The following is a 10,767-nucleotide window of genomic DNA, read 5'->3' on the forward strand; positions in this document are numbered from 1 at the left end:
GTTCGAGCGAGATGACGTACATATGACCTAGGTATGTAAACCCAGTATACTCCGGTTCAACCAAAATTATAAGCCTCATCCATTATGCCAGATCTTGGGTTTGATCATCGATGCATACTTAATGATTTTTAAAGCCAGGTAGGTATGTAGTTAGAGTACATCCATAAGTAAGTGTATACTACTTTCTTATTTACGTACATAAGTCGTTACTCGTTGTGATAAATAATTATAAACCAGTGTTATTAACAAACTGATGGAACCGCTTATAATAGTGCTAAATAAGTCATTAATTTTGGCTGAGCATATTCCAGCGTCATGGAAAATTTTGAAAGAACATATATACCAATCTTACTAATACAGGTTTTGCATATTTAATGCTTTTAAATAATTGCTTTTTTACTGGACAGTTGAGAATCCAATCATGGAATATTCTTAATGTTTAAGTTAAACCTGAGTGAAAGAGATTAATTATTTATGGTTAGTGAGACATAAATAATAAGCTTTGGGTTAAAGAACTACCGAGGCATGCATAAAATAAAACTCTAGTGACATATTTGCCTTGCTATAAAGGACAAACGAAACCAGTTCGGCAAACCTTTAACCTTGCAAACATGTTCACCGAGATAATATTTCTTATATTTCTCATAATGGCAATGGCCAAATGTGAAAAAGATTCCATATCAGTTGTCCAGACTTATATAGCTCACTTTTTGGAAAATATAACAAATTGCGATCTACAAATTGTTCATGATGGATCGGATTTCGGGAATCAAAATATTCCCGTGAAAGTCATACGGGTATATTCATTAAGGTTGCCGCGGGTACCGGGTAGGTACCCGGCTACCCTGCTACCCGGCCAATTTATCTAAAAAAGCAGGGTATCCGGCTGAGCCGGGTATTGAGAATTACCCGCCCAGGTAGTTTTATTTTCCCATCTTTCGTTTTCTGGGGCATACTGTGACAGATTTTGGTGCGGTTTCTTCATTCGACTCAATAATTCAGTCCTGTGCACACCTGCTCGAATTGTTTCATGGATATAAATTTACAAATTCTATCTAATAATTAATAAACTCATGCTAACCTAACACTAAAAATCTCCAAAAATGTCGTCCTCACACGAGGTACCTTCGCCTTCAAGCTCCCAGGACGAAGTCAATTCAAACTCCCTTGGTGGCGAGCAGAATCAACAAGCCGGTTTGTTAAGTCTGCTGAGATCAGGAGAAAAAACGAGAGCTTCGGCGTTAAAACAAGAAGCACAAAAAGGTAACTATTTTAGCCATTTTGCTAATAAATTCGCTTTATTTCAGGAATCAAAAGAATAATTTCTATTCTAGGAACGAGACGGACAAGTGGGGCTTGGCTGTGGTTTAAAGATCATTCAACCAACCCATCTAAAGCGGTCTGCACTGTTTGTAATGGTGAGATAGCTTGTGGCATTGGAAAAAGCCGTAGCACTTCATCTCTAAAAAAACATTTAGAGGCCAAGCATCCTACTCACTATCAGCAGGCGTATTCAAATGATCCTGATGCGGTCGCCGTTTCAAGTGACGACGACAATTACGGCTCCACGACTCCAAAGAAAATGCGACTAACCCAGCCAACCCTAATCGAGAGTCTTGAATCTAAAAAGAAATGGAAAATCGATGATTTAGGGGCACAGAGTCTACATTACACATTAGGAGAGATGATAGCCGTTTATGTCCTACCGTACAGCTTTGTAGAGAAAATTGGATTCAGGAGATTATTAGCGGCTATGAAACCGCAATATCCGGTATGCTGATTCTAAATACACTCAATAAAAACGCCGGCGTGTTAAATTAATAAATAGATGATCCTTAACTAAACTTGTTTCAGGTCCCAGGGCGAACTTACATGACGGATACAATTATTCCCAAAATTTATGAAAGGACACGGAAAAAAATTTGGAGTCAAGTACAGGACGCTACCTGGATTTCGTTCACCAGTGACATTTGGACAAGCGAGCATAATAACTTTGGATTTATAAGTTTCACTGGGCATTTGATTGACGAGATATTTAAACATCGCCATGCTGTTCTTCAATGTAAACATTTTTCCGGTGAGCACAGCGGTCAGAAGATTTCTGAAGTGATACTTGATATGCTAAAAAGTTGGGATATTCCTACAAACAAAGTTCACACGTTAGTCCGGTAAGATCTTATTTTAATAAAAGAAACGCAAAAGCAACAAGCCGGATTGTTTTTTATGAATCTTTTCCTAAATAGCTCATTATATTTCAATTTCAGTGACAATGGTGCCAATATAGTCAAAGGTTTAAATGATGCTAATCTGAGCAACATCGGATGCTTCGCCCACACAATTCAGCTAGCATTCCATGATTCAGTCAAAGCAGTGAGCGTCAAAAATTTAATTGCGAAATCTCGGAAAATAGTCGCAAAGTTTACTCAGTCCCAGAAGAACTCAACCCTTCTCCTTAAAAAGCAGAAAGATATGGGCCTGACACCAAAGAAACTGATCCAAGATGTCGCGACAAGGTGGAACAGCACGTTCTATATGCTTGAAAGGCTTCAGGATCTAAAGGCAATCATAGCAAGTTTATCAACTGAAATTGATTTTGACAATTTGACCACAAATGAGTGGACACTTCTACCAGGCGTGATCGCTATTCTGAAGCCCTTGGAAGAAATTACGAAGCTTGTCAGCTTTAACTCTAGTATCGTATCTGAAGTGATACCAAATGTGGAAGCCCTCTTACGATACTTCAAAAAAACTGAAGGTCTAGATGCCGGATTGAAGACTTTGAAAAAAGAGTTTCTAAAGAATGTTGAAAAACGATTCGAGAAACTACCCGATGTGGATGAATATGCATTTGCAACTTGTCTAGACCCGCGGTATAAACAAATGTTCTTCTCTGACAACACTCGAGACCTGGTGAAGGCTAGATTACAGAATTTTATCCTACAAGAAGAGATGGGCATCCCTGACCCTGCCTCTCCCCTCGAACCTCAACGGCTTGTTTACATCTGAACCCGAACTCCCCCTTGTCAATTAGAAGGTCCTTTAACGTTAGCGGACCAGTTGCATGTCTCCTTCTGGAACTGTTACGATGAAGCCATTAAGCAATCTATGGAAATTTCGGAGGTGTCAGAAGAAAATATTGAAGCCGCTGCAGTTAAACGGACCTCAATTGTCGCCGAAATTAATTCGTATTGGAAAGCAGATCCAATTCCTATAAAAAGCAAGACTCTTACTTTGACGGATACTGGATTGAATGATCCCTTAAAATGGTGGAAGACTAACAAGGACAAATTTCCGACGCTTCAAAAATATGCAAAAAAGTTCTTATCAGCCCCTGCCACCAGCGTCTACAGCGAAAGGATGTTCTCTGAAGCTGGACAGATCTATGATAACCTCCGAACGCAGCTGACTCCTAATCATGCAGAAACCCTACTTTTCTTAAAACACAATCTGCCAATAATCAACTATCAGTACTAAAGCGTTTCCTTAAATCTATAATAATGTGGTAAATGTTTGGCTTTCTTTATAGAAGAAATTGCAGCTCTTAATAGTAAACTAGTTTATAATTTTATTAATTTACACTAACTAAAAACATGCCGGTATGTTCCTATTTTTGATGGACGTTTATTTAAAAAAAATAATCTTCACATTATTTTCTTAATGTCGTGAATGAATGTGCTGAATAAATTGATTATTTGTTACATAACATAATGACCAGGATTTACCATACATTTTAAGTCAAAACTATATAGTTCTTCCATTCCATATTGAAAAGCCGGGGCGGGTACCCTGCCGGGTAACCCAGCAGGGTACCCGCCGGGTCCGGGTAATTGGTAAATATTGGCCGGGTAGTACCCGGCCGGGTAGTGCAACTACCCGCGGCAACCTTAATATTCATACACGAGTTTGAAACCATAGGATTGATCATCTTCAGCTATAAATGTCTTATCTTCCCGAAGCCAGCAACATAAACTGAGTTTCCTTCTGTTAAAAGTACTGACTGGAACAAAATTTGTAAGCGATTTAGAAAAATGTTTCCCTCAAGGAGCTTGGATTGAAACCACGGTAGGCTACCATTTGTTCCATCTGGTAAGGGATGGCGAGAGAAACTCGAACAATTTGCTTAGCGACCAGACATGGCGACGGTTTTACCAATATTGCGACCACATGGTTGTAATTGTTATCACAACAAAGCAGGAGGTAGAATTGATTCGTTTCGTGCCGCCTTTGGTACTACCTAGAGATGTGCATAGGGTAGGGTTTACCCTTAAAAAACCCTACCCTGCCCTACCCTATAGGGCTTTGGGCGGGCGGGCTTTCATTATCACTACTTTTTAAGGGTAGGGTAGGGTAGGGCTTTTTTAAGTAGGGCATAGGGCCGGGCGGGCTTTTTTGCATGTACATAAATAGGCTGTCGGGCAGGGTAGGACTTTTTCTTTTTGTTTTTAAAAATAAAAAAATAGCGTAGTCAGTCATAGAGTGGGGCATCAGAAATGAGACGCGAGATTTGAAGTTAAATATTTTTCTTCCTTTGCATTTTTACTGCATATTTCACATTATCCGAATGATGTTCACTTATTTAACGTTTTGATGGGATTTCTCTTTAAAAATAAATAAATAATTTAAACTTCGCAAAGCTCAAAAGTCGCTGAGTTACTAATAATTCTCAATCTACATTGTGGCTCAATGCAATCTAAGGTAATTGGGGCGCCCCATACAGTTAATTTAATCACCAGCTGACATTTTTCGAACTTTTTTAGGATGTCGAATCAAAATATTGATTTTCCCATGAATGGGAAAATGAAGTGGAAAATACAGACAGCACACCATCCACCGAAACAGACATCGCCATCTTTAAAGTCGTGGATCCAGTGCTTGTAAAATCTGATATTGAAAAACTGATATCAAATAATAGTAAAAGAATTACATTTCATAAAAAATTAAAATCACAATCTTCTAAGTCAGATGTGTGGAATACTTTTGAGCAAGTTCTCGTGGACAACAAGCACACAGATGTAGTTCGATGTGTGTCATGTAAAAAATGCTTGACATACAGGCTAAAGGACGGGACGACGGCTCTTTCAAGACACCAAAATTCTGCATGCAGCGCTGCACCAAAATCGTCCAAAAGCTCAAGTAATAACCAGACGACATTAAATTTTGGTTTAAAAAACGTTCCATCGGGGGCAGTTGCAGCATTGAATGAAGACGTGGTGATAGGGTTGGCTCAAGACCTTCGTCCACTAAATTCAGTAGGTTCTAGAGGATTTCTAAAAATAGCAAAATCATTGATACATTTTGGCGCAATGTATGGAGATCAAGATCCAAAATCAATATTGAAGCATAGAACTACTTTAAAAAGAGAATTTCTTCCTAAACTAGTTGATGCGAAGCGAAATGATATTTCAATGCTAGTTGGTGCGGCACCGCAATTTCCATTCTTTGCTTTTACATCAGATATGTGGAGCGACAAATATCGACAGCGAAGCTTTCTATCACTGTCAATTCATTACATCAACAATAATTGGAAGCTGACATCGCATATGTTGGGGGTTGACGAATTTACTGAAGATCATAAAACAACGATTAACATCCGACAACAATGTCGTCAAATTTTATCTAAGTTTTTTGGCAACAACGTCGACGACGTTATGACAAACTCTTGGATTGTCACAGATTCCGGTTCTAATATGCTGCATATTTTTTTAAAAAAGAGAGCCATGTCTTTGTCATCGTCTAAATACGTGTGTGGAGTGGATGTTCAATAAAAAACCCACGCCAACAGCTACACAAGTAGCTAATGCCGAAAAGAATGGCCGAGAAATTCATCCCAAAAAATTTTTTTCGTTCAAGGAAAGTTGTCCGCGATTCCACGTACGCATTTTTATCAAAACTTGTCATTTGGAGTGTTAGAATAATCTACAATTTCAGTTTTATTTTAGGGCGCCCTAGTGTCAATTAAAGATGTGGTAACCTACTTCAAGCAGTCTTCGCTGAACTCCAAACTAACATCCACACTTAAGCAAGAAGTTGCCACTAGATGGAATAGAGAGTTAATTATGTTGGAGTCATATCTAAAGGCAGCTAGCGAAGTACAAAATTTACTTCTACAGAACGGGAAAATAAACAAGTTAAGCACCATCGACAACGAAAGTGTTAAAGAATTAGTGGATTTCTTAGGGCCGTTTGAAGAGTGCACAAAGGTTTTCAGCCAGGATAGTCAGCCAACTCTATATCAAATTGCACCCTGGTTCCATAAGCTACATCAACACTTGGAGATAAACGAGGATGATTCGGATGAATTGAAACTGCTCAAAGGACAGGCTATGATTTGTTTTGCTGAATACTGTAAAACCTCTACTATGCACTATGTTGCAGCTTTATTGAACCCAAAGTAAGCCATCAAATGTAGCATAACATACAGTGGGGCGCCCCAATAATATGTCCGATTTTGTAAAGGTTTCGCAAACTTAAATTCGCGTCTGAAGAAAAAAAAGCGGAAGCCCGGAAGGAAATGAAGCAACTCATAATGGGAGAAATCGAGAAAGAAAGAGATCAGGCTGGCAAAGACGCAGGTCATTCTGAGAAACCAAGACCTACTGACCCCGGACCAGAAGCAAAAAAGTCTCGGTTCGCGGATATAGAAGACTCTGATACGGAAGAAAACAGTACTGAAATTGGGTTAGCTAGTAGCAGTGACCTAGCTATAGCTGAGATGAACAAGTATCTTGACGCTAAGCTTACGGAGTTAAATATTGATTCCTTTCTTATCAGTGGTAAGATATTTGGCAAAATCCATTTGAACTTATTCTTAACAAATATTCTTATATTCTTATATTCTTTTTCGTTTTTAAGAAATTAGCGACAAGGAAAAAGAATCTCAAGTCCACTTTGACATTCTCGGATTTTGGTGTGGCGCCACAAAGTTTCCTCATTTGCAGAAAATTGCCCAAAGACTGCTTGCAATTCCTGCGTCACAATCTACAGATGAACGAGTATTTCCAAGCACATGGGCAACAAGTACGCCAAGAAGGACGTTGTTGTCGGCTGGAACCTTATCAGAATTAACTTTCATTCACAAAAATTATTGAACCATTCTTGTCAAATGCTTTAATGTCACTTTCAAATTTTATTGATATTAAATATTTCAGTTGTTATATAATATATATCATTGCATTAAACGATTTATATAAATAATCATTAAATAGGGCCTGGGCCCGAAGCCCTATAGGGTAGGGTAGGGCTTTTATTGGTTAAAAAAATCTAGGGTAGGGCTTGGGCGGGCTTTATTTTTTCCGGGTAGGGCAGGCCCGGTTTTCGATTATACCCTACCCTATAGGGCAGGGTAGGGTAGGGCTTTTTCAAGTAGGGTATTGGGTAGGGCGGGCTTTGAAAAATGTCGGCCCTGCACATCTCTAGTACTACCTCAACTTTACAATATGTACACCCTTATAATATCATACCTTACGAACGACAACCATACGAAGGAGATTTGTGGAATGCAAATACTTCCTCAAAGCGCAAGGTGGGCAGACTGCCGCAAAATTAGTGGAACAGTCGATTAGATGTCGTCGATACATGGTCAAATCTATGGAACTTTGCTAGTCAGGGGATGTCGCGGTGGAGCAATGTTTCTCCATCACGAACAAATGCAAATAAACCAATAAATCCATTTGATCGTAAAGAACACTACACTATGGAGGACTGGACAGATTTGGCAATATCAATAGCGAACGTGACAGTGAAGCACACTATTGCAGGATTCCACGAACTACAAATTCCCCAGTTACAATTTGGTTACAAGCTGGGAAGCGAAGGCTTTCTTTCCTCATATAAATATGGATTTGTTCACCATATAAAGCCATTTGTTCCAGTAATTACCAGAACTACCGGACTGCAGTATGTAACATGCTACCGGGAACGTTACCGGACATTCGAAATTTATATTGCCCCATTTCAACCCGAACTGTGGTTGTCATTATTGACGACGTTGTTACTTGTGATTGCTTTGGCATCTATTTATAAATATTTCACAAATACATCATTTTGTGCGTGGATGTTCATATTGGCTACACTATTCGAAGAGACGGGACACGTCCCCCAAAAATTGAACAAGATAAGCATATCTGTCTAACCTTTGGATTTTGGTGTTTAATGTCCGTTATTTTGACAAACTGTTACAATGGTTTAATGATTACTGAACTCAATGCTCCACTTCCATGGTTTGAACCTAAGACATTCAATGATCTAGTTTGCAGTAAACTATCTCTTAATGAAACAGACATTTTATATACTACGATAAAAAGTATGAAGGGTTTAGGACACAAAAATTCCAAGAGTAGCCATTCCCAAATAAACTGGTATTTAACGTGGTTACTTAAACCTGTATTGAATGAAAAGGACAATTAATACAAACATGTAAACTGCTTCAACCTTTATTCTAACCCTACAAATATACCGTTTGCAATGTTCAGTGATGCTTACCCCGAATTCCTTGGCTAACTATATCGTACAGCGTTCATTTTTGATAATTCGAATTGGCTTGAAAGCTCGTATCTTAGGAAACACATCAATCTTGCACTAAACTTATTTCTACCAATACATTCACACCACCCTAGAAATTTCAATTTCACAAGAAATACAACCATAAACGATACACGCATACAAATAGAACAAGAACTCGTTGAATGTGGTAACACCGTGTTCATAGCAAGTTCTGATTACATCGAAGCGGAGTATCAATTCCTCACGAAGAACTACCCATGGCATAAATTTTACAAAGGCAAAGAAGTATTGCGTGAATGCGCGTATGGAGTGGTCTTTAGGTCTGCGGGAAACTCTAAATTACCATCTTACTATAGATCTCTGGTTGAGACTGGTATTCAAGGGCGTGTCGAGGAGGAATTGAACAGCCGGCTGAATCTGTTTCGGGATCCCGGGGCCCCTGAATATATAAACAAATATGCAGACGTTGAATTTGGCGATGCTATTGGATTTGACTGACAAGGGAACCTTACGTACTGTCACCTCTCGATTTCCTTTGGAATAGCCTTATTCGACAGATAATTTAGTGAAACTAAAACTTTGTCATAGAACATGCGGTGCAAAATCGCGTTTTCGCGAAATATTTGGCGAGAGCTGCACCAAAACCTGCCATTTGCCCAATGCTTTTAACATAGCCACCAGCCTTTCGAATGATGAAATGAACTTTATAGAATCTCAATAAATTATATTTGTACCTGTCCGCGTAATTTCAGCCCGATCACGAATATGCAAAAAATGATGCGAAGATTCGCAAATTTTTTGCACATTGCAAAAATGCAAATATCCGCAAATTTGAATTTCTTCGTTTTTTTTAAATTCAACAAATTTATCAGTTTAACTGATATAAAGTATACTTTTCTGATTGCCAAAAAATTACAAAAATTTGCAAAAGATTGAAGTTTACAATTTTTAAATTCTGCTTTTTATAGAAACTTAAGAATTATCATATATGCTGGTATGAGCGAATAAAAAAAGCTAATTTGTTGAACAATTAAAACATGCTAACATTGCAAAAAATTCTACATATTGAACTATAAAATTGCACCAAGTTTTTGCAACTTGTAAAAATAAATACCACAAATAATTACGAAAACCACGTAAAAATAGATTATTTAATTTATTTTCATGAAAAATTGCGAAGTTCAATTTTTTGAAAATGTGTGCAAATTTTTTGCAATGACAAAAGTATATTTTATATCAGTTAAACTGATCAATTTGTTGAATTAAAAAAACGAAGAAATTCAAATTTGCGGATATTTTTATATTTTCGCAATTTGCAAAAAATTTGCGAATCTTTGCATCATTTTTTGCATATTCGTGATCTGGCTGAAATTACGCGGACGGGTACAAATATAATTTATTGAGATTCTATAAAGTTCATTTCATCATTCGAAAGGCTGGTGGCTATGTTAAAAGCTTTGGGCAAATGGCAGGTTTTGGTGCAGCTCTCGCCAAATATTTCGCGAAAATGCGATTTTGCACCGCATGTTCTATGACAAAGTTTTTGTTTCACTAAATTATCTGTCGATTAAGGCTATTCCGAAGGAAATCGAGAGGTGACAGTACTTAAGGTTCCCTTGTGAGCCTTTTCGACATTTTTCATAGTTTGGGGTGCCGCTGTTGCTGTTAGTTTACTTGCATATACGTCTGAAGTGCGTCAAGCTATTTATAGTGGAATTATTTTCATATTTTGTTATGCGCATATTAAGTTTAATTGGTACTGGAATTCAATAACTTTGTGGACAAGTAAGTAATTATAATTAGAACTTGATTATCTACTTGCCTTCAATTGAGTCTTAAGTAATTAATTACCTAAGACAATTAATAACTCGTAAGTAAAGTTTGAAAGCTTATTGTACGAAAGCAATGATTTTAACGATCTTGAAATTTGAGTTGCTGGAATATACATTCATTATCATTTTCATTTTCAATGACAATTTTTTGGTACATTCATCTTTATTAGGGATTCCAATCCCGGAAGATTTTTTAAATCCCGGGAATCGGGAATCCCGGTTTTAGCCGTGCAAAATCCCTGGATTTTTTCCCGAAATTCACGCAGCACCCGATTAGGGAAGAAAGTCAAATTTGGGCATACAAATAGGTACATGACTTTAAAAAAGACAGCATATGCATATTCATAATACTGATGGACCTATGTACTTATGTTTTTTCGGGATCTATGCATCCATAATTATTACCAAAGGGCGCTTTTCCTGGTGGTGACGA

The 10,767-nt window shown here is 37.8% G+C and overlaps 2 protein-coding genes across 2 annotated transcripts; both read left to right on the forward strand.

Annotated features, from left to right (window-relative positions):
- The first annotated feature begins 1,103 nt into the window (after positions 1-1,103).
- On the forward strand, positions 1,104-3,006 carry LOC110855780 (zinc finger BED domain-containing protein 4). The gene is made up of 4 exons (XM_022104170.1): positions 1,104-1,263; positions 1,308-1,771; positions 1,855-2,168; positions 2,265-3,006. Exons 1-4 carry the CDS (start codon positions 1,104-1,106, stop codon positions 3,004-3,006), a joined length of 1,680 nt encoding a protein of 559 aa, XP_021959862.1.
- A 2,974-nt stretch (positions 3,007-5,980) lies between these two features.
- LOC110855781 lies at positions 5,981-7,161 on the forward strand. The gene is made up of 3 exons (XM_035856387.1): positions 5,981-6,391; positions 6,457-6,773; positions 6,853-7,161. The coding sequence occupies exons 1-3, from the start codon at positions 6,057-6,059 to the stop codon at positions 7,086-7,088; spliced, it is 888 nt and encodes a 295-aa protein (XP_035712280.1). The 5' UTR covers positions 5,981-6,056; the 3' UTR covers positions 7,089-7,161.
- Positions 7,162-10,767: the final 3,606 nt, after the last annotated feature.

This window comes from Folsomia candida, unplaced genomic scaffold (genome assembly GCF_002217175.1).
Source record: "Folsomia candida strain VU population unplaced genomic scaffold, ASM221717v1 Fcan01_Sc013, whole genome shotgun sequence".
Taxonomy (NCBI): Eukaryota; Metazoa; Arthropoda; class Collembola; order Entomobryomorpha; family Isotomidae; genus Folsomia; species Folsomia candida.